The 13,187-nt window shown below is 36.0% G+C and overlaps 1 protein-coding gene across 1 annotated transcript in view; it reads left to right on the forward strand.

Moving 5' to 3' along the window:
• The window catches only part of SLIT2 (slit guidance ligand 2), a 402,319-nt gene that overhangs the window by 326,018 nt on the left and 63,114 nt on the right, over positions 1–13,187 (forward strand). Inside the window, exons 22-25 of the mRNA XM_055588127.1 lie at positions 1,928–1,999; positions 2,481–2,552; positions 4,273–4,344; positions 7,468–7,631. Of these exons, the coding sequence (XP_055444102.1) occupies positions 1,928–1,999; positions 2,481–2,552; positions 4,273–4,344; positions 7,468–7,631 (380 nt within the window). The remainder of the gene's footprint in view (positions 1–1,927; positions 2,000–2,480; positions 2,553–4,272; positions 4,345–7,467; positions 7,632–13,187) is intronic.

Raw genomic sequence — 13,187 nt, forward strand, 5'->3', positions numbered from 1 at the left:
GTTCTCCCTCTAGTTATTTATTTAGTAGCAGCAAGAACTGATTACATACATTTGTTCTGTTAAATAAACCATTAAATTGCTGCAGTTTCCAAAGGGTCAGTTCAGCAGAATTGGGTCATTTGTGAGACAGCATGTGATTATTTAAAACCAGTTTGGAAATGAAAAATGACAATTTATAGATCCAGAAATGGTTTTACCAATGACTCACTATAAAACTCTAGGCAGGTAACTGGACTTCCCTGATAGCTCAGTTGGTAAAGAACCCGCCCACAATGCAGGAGACCTGGGTTCGATCTCTGGATTGGGAAGATCTCCTGGAGAAGGGAAAGGCTACCCACTCCAGAATTCTGGCCTGGAGAATTCCATGGATTACAGTCCATGGGGTCGCAAAGAATCGGACACGACTGAGCAACTTTGACTTTCAGGCCAGTAACTACTGCTAGTATAAATGTATTTATTTTTTAAATTTAGCCATAGTACTTCAGCAACTAAGATGGATTTTAAAGCTTCTGTAACATTCCCACCATTTCACAGTTTCATTGGTCCATTTACTGATACTTTGACATTTTAATGTGGATAATCTGAAGCATCTTTTCTAAGTCTTGTACTTATTCATAAATTTTCTTCTGAAAAATATACTAAACATAAATACACACACATACATAAATGAACATAAAGTACAATCCAAATCTCCCATTTATTCATCAATCTTCCTTTAGTTATATATTTGGCATTTTGTTTTAGATAAAAATCACTGAATATTCCCTAACGTGTATCACACTGTTTTATGTATGTGAGTGTATGTATGTATATATTCACCCATTTTTTCTAAAGCAGAATGGAAAACATCATTATATATGTTATATATTATGCTGCATTATATATTATTATGCTTATAATATGTCATTATTATATGTCATTATTAATATTATATATATCATGTATACATTATATGGGCTTCTCAGATGGTGCTAGTGGTAAAGAACCTATCTGCCAATGCAGGAGATATAAATGATGCGATTCAATCCCTGGGTCAGGAAGATCCCCTGGAGGAGGGCATGGCAACCCACTCCAGTATTCTTGCCTGGAGAATTCCATGGACAGAGGAGCCTGGTGGGCTGCAGTCCATGGGGTCACAAAGAGTCAGACACAACTGAGGCAACTTGGCACAAGCAGTATACATTATATAAAATAAAAATAAGATCAAGTTCACTGCATATCATTTACAACCTGTGATACAAATTACGCTTGGAAATACCCATTTGGCATGGGTAGAAAATTCACATGTCTCTCATTTACTCATCATTTATTAAACAGACATTTACTAAGAACCAACCGTGTGCCAGTGACTTTGCCAAAGGCAATTTTTAATTATGGTGTTGTTTTTAATGATGGCTTTGTCAATGTAATTAGATGAGGGATTCTTTCAGTTATCCTATTTGACTATTTGTATGTGACAGTGAAGATAAAGTATAACCGATGGAAATTTTGAGAACAAAGGTTTATTTCTCAGCTGTCAAATGTGTCTGTTGTGAATGGATTCCATGTGATTGCCCTGGAACCCAGTAATGGGAGGGCTTCTCTGTGGAATGTCAGGAGCCTTGCAGAGGAAGGAGCAGAGGGTTAAGGGAAAAGTGAGCTTACTCTGAAGCTTTTGTTCTGAAGTTCAACCAGCTCTGGTGGCCACACTTCACTGGCGGGAGCAAGGCATATGGTCGTTTCTAATTTCAGCAGGCTTGGGCATGAATAATGATGAATAATTATGTACCTCAGAGGATTACCCAATGTTCTGTTATTTCCAGACAAAAGCTAAGTCCTAACCAATGCTGCTACAACTGTGAACAGGAAGAACCTTCTCTTTCTAAGAATCACTAATATGTCAATGTCTATGTAACAGTAGACCTGTTTTTTTCTTTTTCTTTTTTAGAGACTTAAGTAACAACAGAATAAGCACCCTCTCTAATCAGAGCTTCAGCAACATGACCCAGCTCCTCACTTTGTGAGTATGAAAGTGTGATACTAAGTTAATTCCTTAATTCACTGGACATTCCTGATGTACAAAACAGTCTCTGCCCTCAGGAATGTTAATACTGTTGGGAGAAACAGACAAATAAAACCTCGATAAACAAATATAGATCCTATAAAAAGTGTCGGGTTCTATGAGAGAAACAAAGAATAACTTACATTTGTGGCAGGGTTGGGAGAAATCCTTAAGATAGACTTCTGGAGGAAGCCACCTTACAGAGAACACAGTTGAGACAACAATCAACAACAGCCGTAGGAAGCCTTCTAGGCTGTATTTTAGAATTAACTGTGTTGTAGTAGTGAAACAGCACAAAGATTAACAAAATACGATGCCTCAGAGCCCTCAGTTTTTTTAAGATGCTCAAATAACCCTTTTCAGTTGCTTTGTTTTAAAAATTATATTTGGCCATTTGGGGATATCTGAGTAAAACAAATCGGCTTGTGTGTGCTTTCAGAATTCTTAGTTACAACCGTTTGAGATGTATTCCTCCTCGAACCTTCGATGGACTGAAGTCTCTTCGGTTACTGTAAGCATCTTATGTTTAACAAAATACTTTATTTCTTGAGAATCTGGGTTTTATGTTGCTTTTTAGTAATTTAACTGCTTTATTTTGGGGATTTTTTGATTATATGCATTAGAATTTACTACAGATGTGGAAATGGAAAATTATATCTTACTGTATCATTTCTCAACAGATTTTACTTGGACAACATAATATTTTCTTTTGTAATATGTTGTTGCTTTGGTCATTTATTTGATAATATATGAGTTTAAGATACAATTTTATATGGATCTAATTTTGAAAAAAATAGAAAATTTTAATTTCTTTAAAAGTTACATAATATAACACAAAATATTTTTATTATACAAAATTTATCTTACAGTACATGAAGTAAAATATGGTCTTGTATCCCAATTCTCTCCCCAGAATTGACAGTTAAACAGTTTAATGTTATCTTCTGGTTATTTTTTATGTTTTTTTAATATGTTGATATATTTATGCCCACAGCAATATAATTTAAAAACCATAAACAGATTTTTTTAAGTCTGTCATTGACTTTATTTAGCGATATGCTTTAGATTTTAGATTTACCATTCCATCAAACATAATATTCCTCAGCTCTTTAACTGCTACAGACTCATAGAATGGAGGAACCATAGCTTATTTAAGTATTCTCATCTTTACTGTCATTGGGTTAATTTCAAATTTTCATTATTTTATACAGTGCTGGAATGAACATCCTACACATCCATCTTACTGTCAAGCATATTAGAAGAATACCAAAAGTAGTCATCTTGTTGTCCACCAAACAATTTTAAAATGTATTATTTTAATAGACTATCCATTTCAAAGCACTCTTGAAAATATTAAATATTATAAATCCCTTCATTTTTGTCATATGACAGATGGAACATTATTTTCCATTCCTCTTTTAATTTGCAATTCCAGTTACTAGAGCATTTGAGTATATTTTGTTTATTGAGTGTTTGCATTTCTTATTCTATTAGCTTGATCATAATTCTCATTTCCTATGGTTACTTTGTCTTTTCCTTATTAACATACCTGCCTTTATCACTTGACTCTAAGTTTACAGGTCTTTTTTACAAAGGAATTGACATATTTATAGCCTATGTATGTTGCAGATACTTCCCATTCTGTTTTCTATATGTAATCTTTTTTTAATTGAAATATAGTTGATGTGTTGTATTGGTTTCTTATTGCTGCAAGGTGATTTGGTACACACACACACACACAAACATATATATACATGTATGTATATATTATTTGTCAGATTCTTTTCCATTATAGTTTATTACAAGATTGAAAATAGTTCCCTGTGCTATGCAGTGGGACTTGTTGTTTTATATTATGGTTATATTTTACATTGTCAAAAATATATCACTCTTTTTCATTATGATTTCTGAGTTTTATAACATAGAACTTTAAAAAGCCTTACATATCCCATTTTTATAAAAAGGAATTCATCTATAGTTTACTTTAGTACATTTTCAGTTTTATTTTTGCATTTAACTCTTCTATATAAAATTTATTATGCATATGATATGAAGTAGGAGCTAACTTTTTGCTTCCCCAAATAGATATCCAGTTATGTGAAGACTATCTGTTTAATATACCATTTTCTACACTGATTTTAAAGAACTGTTACTGAAAACTCATATATTGAGGATTTTTCTGAACTCCCTGAAATAATAGGAAATTTAATTTTTCTTTTCCTTGTTTTTAGTTCTTTACATGGAAACGACATTTCTGTTGTGCCTGAAGGTGCTTTCAATGATCTTGCTGCATTATCACACCTGTGAGTATCTATTTCATGAATATAGGTTTAGGGTCAAACTCTCCCTGGCAAGTGAGTTTGGAACAAATGGTCCCCTGCCATTTTTTTATTGTCATATCATAAAATGTGATTGGTTCCATCTTTAAAGAAGATCTAAAGATTTTAAATCTAAATTCAGTGCTCTTTACAAGATAGCCTCAATTTATCCTTCTGCTCCTAACTCCTTGTTAGTTGAGTTCTCTTTGCTTATAAAAATATCTCCTATTACAAACGTGGCTCCCCAGCTTCCTGAATGAGTAAATGAATGAATGAAAGTCTCTCAGTTGTTTCCGACTCTTTGCGACCCCATGGAGAGGGCCTTCCAGGGTCCTCTGTCCATGGAATTCTCCAGGCAAGAATATTGGAGTGGGTAGCCGTTCCCTTCTCCAGGGCATTTTCCCAGCACTGGGATCCAACCCAGGCCTCCCATATTGCAGGCAGATTCTTTACCATCTGAGCCACCAGGGAACTCTCCCAGCTTCCTAGTCTATTCCTTTTCTCTTAATATTCTCTGATTCTGAATATTATATCGCCTTCAATTCAGTCTGCCCAAACCTTGTTTATCCAAGTCACATCCCAATTGTCACCTTCTCCAAGAAGCCCACCCTGATTTGCTCAAACTGGATTTATTTATTGAGCAAATATTACTCAGCATTGACTATCATTGTTGTTTAATTGCTCAGTTGTGTCTGACTCTTTTGCAACCCCTTGGATTGAGATTTCCCAGGCAAGACTGCTGAAATGGGTTGCCATCATTTCTCCAGGGGGTCCTCTGTACCCAGGGAATGAACCTCATCTCTCCTGCCTGTGTCTCCTGCACTGCAGGTGGATTCTTTACCACTGAGCCACTGGGGAAGCCTAGCATTGACTATGGTACCATGTAAAAATAAATGAGAGAATGTTTAGATATTACTATGTGATAGAGGGAAAAGGCCAAATTCTCACACTGGGTGAAATGTTTTTCCTTTGCATTCTTTCTTATGACAGGTTGTTTATACCTCCATATTCCTTGGGAGTACAATAAAGCAGTTTATTAATGAGGTCCATAAAAAATCTCACTTGGATCAAATTCCTCTATTTCATTACTGTTAGTTGTACTGTTAAGACTGTAGCAAACCTGTAAGGAAGTTCAGAGACCAGCCCTGGAATCCAGAGCTTTGTCAGGCTCAGTTTGGTGTCACCTGGTGACAGTTTAGACATCGTTGTCAGTTGGCTCCTGGTTCTCCAGAAGAAGTTACTATATTTTTTCTTCTGTTTGTCCTCCTCTCCAAAACCTACCGAACTCCAAGAAGATAAGAAGTTCAGATAATTGAGAGAAGGGAATGGGCAGAGAATAGGAGCCGGTAGTCAACTGTGCTACCTCTGCATTTCCCTTAGAGAGGCTCTGTTATCAATGGAGGTTTTTGTCCATCTGACTGGTGCTTACTTTCAATATCCCTTACATTAAACTACCAGGTCCCTGGAGGCAAGACCTCCATTTTTTTCACGTGTCAGCCTAGCACCTACCTCAAAGTGGACGTCAGGGCCACTCCTCTACAAATTCCAAGGAAGCCACTTGCCTGAGAGTCCATGTGAATGAGACCCCTGGCTCAGGGGTGCAGGACTATGGTGCTGTGGCTGAGTGCTGACTAAAGAAATGGCCATTCTGCTAGTATTAGGGTGCTGAACTACAAAAGTCTGCCTAGGAACGTGCTGCTTGAGCTATGTGACGTTTCTCCCCAGCAGTGAGAGCCATTTGTCATGTGTCTTATTTTGTCATGTATTTCATTTTATACAATTGTTTTTTACTCCCTGGGTCATAGAGAGCTCTGCTCCATTCACTTTTCTTACTGTGTCTGTTGGCACAGTAAGGAGTTAGGAAATGTCAGTAGAGATGAGATCCAGTAGCTCAAAAACATCATTTTCCTCATTTTTAATTTAGAAGAAAGGTTTGAATCTGAAATACATGTGAGCATAACATTTACTTCACTCCAGTTCTTGGCCAAAGTTGGGCATTAAAACAGCTACAATATAAAGTATTGTGGTTTTGTAAGCATAATTGAAAGTCTCGTCATATAAGAATAATTTTGCATAAACCATATACCTAGAAATATTACTAACTTGAAGTTAATTATAAATCAGAATCAATCAGTTTTTAAATGCTTCTTCATGCATATACTGTTTGTGCCCAGGCTTGGGAAGCTTGTGAACCCATTGGTTAATGTCTCTGGCCTCAGTTTTTCAATCTGTAAACTGGTTATTAACAGTATTGATCTCATACCTCTTCTATTTAGAATAAAATGAGATAAGTAATAGAAAAGGCTTAGCACAGTTCTAGTATATCATAATGATGCAATAAATGCTATTATCTTGATTATTTTTCCTATCACTATAGCTGCTTATATAAATAGGCACCAGTTTTTCATTTTCTAATGTGAAAAACTCTAAAGAGACAGAGTGAATTCAAAATCAGCTTTGGGGAGCTAGCTTTATGCACCTTTATTATTTTACATCCATCCTTATTGTCTTGTCTTGTACTGATCTTTTACTCTAAACCATCCTTTCCAACCTTCTCCATCTGCTTAAATCCAAATATCTAAAAGATCAGACTTCTTAAACCACCAGGCTCCCATAAAAGTTACCCTTTGTTGAGTTATAAATTCTTCTACTATACCACTTATAGTGAAAATTATTTGTAGGTATGAGTTTATGTTACTGTCCTTTGCAGAAGGAGTTTTGGAGGTTAAAAATAATGTATTACTCATAGCGGAGTCCTCAGAACCTGGCATAGTGATTGGATTCTAAGTAAACCATTGGTGAATGAAGGAAGTGTTATCTACACGTAGGGCATGCTTGTACCCAGTATAAAGCTGTCTGCAAATACGGGAGACCTTATAAAGCCGGCTAAGTGTTAACACGGGTGACAACTCACTAAATCACACTGCACATAAGTGAGAAAAATGGGGAATCCCTAATCCCTAATGCCTCCAATTTTCATTTTTATCAGCAAATCTATAGGGACTTTTAGTAAGCATCACCAAGTTACATTCCCTTAGGAAATAACAATACTTCCATATTTGTGTGTGTGCGTGTACCTTTGTGTGCTTTTGTGGTGATGTTTTCCAGAGCAATTGGAGCCAACCCTCTTTACTGTGATTGTAACATGCAGTGGTTATCCGACTGGGTAAAGTCGGAATACAAAGAGCCGGGAATTGCTCGCTGTGCTGGTCCTGGAGAAATGGCAGATAAACTACTTCTCACAACTCCCTCCAAAAAATTTACATGTCAAGGTATGGTTTTTAACCATTTGTCCTTCTTCTGTAAATAAAACTTGATCGTATTAATTTTAAAAAAGAAACAGAAAACCATGGGCTGCTAGGTTTCAGAGAGACAGCTGAAAAACTCCAATAAATAATTACTGTTTCCTCCTGTGCTTGGAGAAAACAGAGCAGTTACATGAGGAGCCCTAGTAAAGAACTAGGCTTTTCAAATATATTGCAGAAAAAATGCATTGGAAATGACTACGTTTTCTTTAAAATATAAGGAGAAATGAAGAGTACACAATTTCTGGAAATTCTTCTCATGGCCTCTAACAAGTAAAATATTTTGCTTTTGCTTTGTCTAAACGTGTGCCCTGCTCCTAGGGCTTCCAGGGCCCTGTGGCTTCCTGATGCCAGGTAAGGAGGCACGAGCCCTTCCCCATGTTCAGGCCAGACCTTCTGCCTCACCTCTTGTGCTGCACTCTTCCTATGTTGATGGTGCTGTTCTCACTTGTTTGGATCCTTTTATTTTCCCTTTGTTTTATGTACTTGTGAATTCTATACACTGTCTTAGTAACAGATATTTTCTTCTCTTATTACAAAACTAATCTATGTCCAATGTAGAAAATCTAAAGAAAAAGAAAATACGAACAATAAGAGACTGAAGAACTAAATGTAACAATTAAGGATAATGCCAAAAGATAACCAGTGTTAAAGTTGTTTTGTGTATCTTTCCACTTTTTCTAATCAAGTAAATCGAAATATCACAGCTAATTTTGAAAGAAATAAAAAGAAGATCCTCAATATTTTGCATTGTTCTTTTTTCTTGAACTTTATTTTTCTCCTTGAATTTATATTTCAAATGCCTCAGAGAATTGTATCATTCTTTGCTACAAAAAATATGTATATATTTTGCATTTTTAAAATTTGCTACCAGTAAAGATCTATGAGTTTCTAAGTTTTTCTTAGAAGTAAGTGTTGCCAGTAATACTTATTGAGCATTGGTTGGGGCAGCATAGTTATTTATCAGTATGTTAACACTTATATTCAAACTGTAAATATTATTGGAAATGCCTCTCTGGGATTATATGCATTGACTGTAAGAGCCTTTGCAAATAACCAGTGTTTTAAATTATTATTTTATAATCTCTGACATTCCCTTGGAGCAGTGTGCTACGTGGTAAATTTCTGGTGGACTGAGAAGTATACCATTTTTTTGTAAGGTCAGAGTGGAGATAGGGAATGAGAAACTGCCATAAAGCTTGCTTGTAGGCATATTATTGGGCAGAGTAATTCTAGAAGGGCTATACGGGCAAGTTGAGCAATTGCAGACTATTTTTACACTTCTTTGTACCCAGGGATGCTCATACTCCACTTTGAAAAATGCTGGTGTTTATCTATAATTCTAAGTTTAGGATTCCATAGCGATATTTCTTGAAAAAATAATTTCACAATAATGTAAATTTGAGAAAAGCTACATACTTACATTCATTCTTAGAGCATCATAGTCCATATTAATCTATTAAATGTTCTCAGAAATCTGATGAATACAAATGAACATGAAAGTGAAAGTGAAGTCGCTCAGTCGTGTCCAACTCTTTGCGACCCCATGGACGGTAGCCTACCAGGCTCCGCCGTGGGATTTTCCAGGCAAGAATACTGGAGTGGGCTGCCATTTCTTTCTCCAGGGCATCTTCCCAAACCAGGGATCAAACCCAGGTCTCCTGCATTGCAAACAGACGATTTGCTGTCTGAGCCACAAATGAACATACATGCATAAAATAAATGTCTCTTTATACCTAACTGGTTTGACTTTTTTTCCACTAATAGTATTATTTGTTCTTAGTATAGCATGAATGGAAATAAGCTATACTAAGGGAACATTGGTCTGGATCAATAGAGCCTGATAGAACTTTCTTCAGTGACAGAAATATTCTGTAGCTGTTCTATCCAAATATGGTAGGCACTAGCCACATGTGGTTGTTGAAATGTAGCTAAGGCAACTGAGGAAGTGAATTTTTAATTGTATTTAAATTTAAATGTAGTTGTATGTAGCTAATGGCTACCATATTCAGTAGTGCTGTTGCTACGGGGCTCAGAGGAAGACGTCCTTTCAGAGTAGCTATGAAAGGTTTCTTGCAGGAATGTGTAGGCCAGTTGTTTGAACAGCAGGCAAGTGTAAGGACAGGTTGGAGGAACTGCAGGAGCCCAGCTGTGATATAGGAAAATGTTGGAACTGTGGCAGTTTAGTTTACTAGTCACTGAGTTATCAAAGTAACACATCACACATACACATCACACACATTTCAGGGTATACCTTAAACTGCATAGCTGGACAGCATAAGTATAATGTCTATGCAAGAAGCATAAACATTCAAAACTCAATAAATATAGTGTAACTGCATTTAACAAGCTTTTAGATTTACTGGGTTCTTCTATAACATAATTTTAGAAAGATAGCAAACATTGAAACTCATAATGTTCTTTGCCAACATTGCCCAGTATTTGTCAAAATATTGTGAACCAGTCTCACGTGCTTTGCTAGAAATATTTACTTTACTAATTGGATTGGTAAGGGGCACAGTATTCTAATCCATTCGTTAAAATAATTAACTCTGGGAAATCTACTGAGTACTATGTTTTTGAGCTTACATGCTTTATGAGCTTGAAAGTAATAAAATAATGCTGCTTTAAATATTTTATAATTTTGTTTTTTTTATATTTTAATTTAACTTTTGCCATAGTTATGCCAGTTTAATATGTTTTATTTATTCATGAAAGTCATGTAAGTACGTATTCCTAATACTAAAGTTTGTAAATATGTAATTTCAAATTTCAGCAGGAAGATGAATATTCTTTATTTGCAAACATGTTTACATAGCTATATTTAAATAGAATTTAAATGTTTTCTCTGCTAGAAAACACTGTATTATTATCGTGAGAAATCAATTCTCTCAATACCATTTTTATCTTACATTTGCAGAGTATTTTCTTTGTGGTATAATATCATAGTTTTAATGTACAACAGAAATAAATGAATTGCATGAAATATATTATCAGAGTATATTTAATTAATACCCAGATTAGGACATTCTTGAGTGGGAAGCAGATGATCATGATTTGTTGTTATAACCTAGGTGTCCTGTTTTCATCTTTTAAATATCAGATGAAATTAGAGTGCTCAAGCAGAAAATGGAGATTTTGCCCTTTCCAGGTTTTCATTGAAAACACCAGCATGGAATGTAGAATATGTTAATTTCTAATAGTCCCTTTATTGTTCTTGGTTCAGGAAGCTTTAGCTATATAGACAACTAAATTGTTCATTTTTAATTTGACATTTATTAAACACTTAAATGTGCTAAGAGTGAACCATGTGATGATAAATCGCTTCAGTCGTGTCCAACTCTTTGCAACCCTGTGGACTGTAGCCCACCAGGCTGCTCTCCATGGAATTCTCCAGGTAAGAATACTAGAGTGGGTTGCCATTTCCTCCTCCAGGGAATGTTCCCAACCCAGGGATTAAACCCGCTTCTCTTCTGTCTCCTGCAGTGCAGGTGGATTCTTTACCACTAGCGCCACCTGGGAAGCCACCTAAAGAATGAACAGTCTAATGTAAACAAGTGGTATATTGCTTCTTTCATTCAACAAATACTGTGTGAGTTCCTATTATACAACAGGAGTGGTTCCAAGATATTAAGAATACAATAATAAATAGGACAGAAAATCTCTAGCCTTCATGGAGCTTATATTCTACCAAAGATACATTTTAAGAGATAATTACAAAACAATATGGAAGTTTGGTGGTAGAAACATATATACAATGTTAATAATGTATATCCAAACCAAACAGTTGTGGAAATGTAACCAATACCACAGATTTCCTTTTCTTGGGCTCCATAATCACCGTGGACAATGACTGCAGCCATGAAATCAGAAGACGATTGCTTCTTCTGATGGCAAGAAAGCTATGACAAACCTACACAGTGTGTTGAAAAGCAGAGACATTACTCTGCCAACAAAGGTCCATATAGTCAAGGCTATGGTCTTCCCAGTGGTCATGTACAATTGTGAGAGCTGGACCATAAAGAAGGCAGAACACCAAAGAATTGATGCCTTTGAACTGTGGTACTGGAGAAGACTCCTAAAATCCCTTGGACAGCAAGGAGATTAAACCAATCAATCTTAAGAGAAATCAACCCTGAATATTCAATGGAAGAACTGATGCTGAAGCTGAAGCTCCAGTGTTTTGGTCATCTGATGAGCACAAACAACTCACTGGAAAAGTCCCTGATGCTGGGAAAGCTTGAGGGTAGAAGGAGAAGAGAATGCCAGAGGATGAGATGGCTGGACGGCATCATGGATGCAATGAACATGAACTCAGACAAACTCTGGGACATGGTGAGGGCCAGGGAAGCCTGGTGTGCTGCAGTCCATAGGGTCGCAAAGCGTCAGACACAACTGGGCAACTGAACAGCAACAACCAGTACCACTTGGTCCATCAGGGGAACAGGAGGCTGGTATAGTGTGTCAAGTAGAACAAGAATGGAACACAAATCAGGGGAAGCAGCTCCTATGGGTAGGTGTCTGGTAGCCAGGAACCCAGATCAAGAGGCGAGGAACTGATGCTCAACATATCTCATTACTTATCTGTGAAGATCAGCTAAGGGTCAGGAAACCTGGGACCGTTTCATATCCCAGAATGACCAACATTCCACCACCACATGGTTGCTCTCTTCTGCTAATTTTATAAGTTAAGAATCCTCTAGGTTCTGGAATTTCTAGGAAAAACTTTCACATCTCTCAGTAATAAAATTGTAATGTTGTCAGGTTTTTTTTTCCCCAGTGAATCAATATCCTTTGTTGGAGGGTGTGTGGGAGGGGATATTCTTAACAAGCTCAAAGTCTTTTATTTTGTGTCTCAAAACTGTTAATTAATATTAACAGTTAATAATGACCTTAGTTATTTAAAGTATGAAGGGGATTAAATAATTTAACCCAACTAAAGTAATGAAAATTGTAATAGATCAATTTTGAAGTAGAATTTAAAACCATATCAAATTCTCTTCAAATTTAGTATCATTACCACATAGTTATAAATTTGAAATAACCATAGCTGTAGGGGGCTATGATTTTCTCACTGGCTAAAAAAAATATTCAGGTTTGTACATCGTTATTTGCCAAAAGCACTGTCTTTAAAAAACAAAGGCTATTTTTTTATTATACTTTTTTAAAAAACTTCGAACACTGGGGAAATTTTAACAGACATTTATTTTAATAGGAGATGAGAACCAATTATTTGTATTCTGTTCTTAAATGTTGTACATCCATATTATCTCTGATATAGTAACTCCATAAAATAATTAGTGCCCTTTTTCACTTGAGTGTGATTTAAGAAGTTAATTTTCTAGCCTAAGTTCATATATGATTGTAGCAAATGTCCAAGCCCAGGGATCCCAGAGGTGTAATACCCATCTTTGTGTTTTTGTTTAACCATTTATATAATGCACATTTGTAGGATTTTAACCCCCTGTCATTTAGGGACCATCTCTACCCCTTGGAAGGAAAGTTATGACCAACCTAGATAGC

This window comes from Bubalus kerabau, chromosome 7, assembly GCF_029407905.1.
Source record: "Bubalus kerabau isolate K-KA32 ecotype Philippines breed swamp buffalo chromosome 7, PCC_UOA_SB_1v2, whole genome shotgun sequence".
Classification (NCBI taxonomy): domain Eukaryota; kingdom Metazoa; phylum Chordata; class Mammalia; order Artiodactyla; family Bovidae; genus Bubalus; species Bubalus kerabau.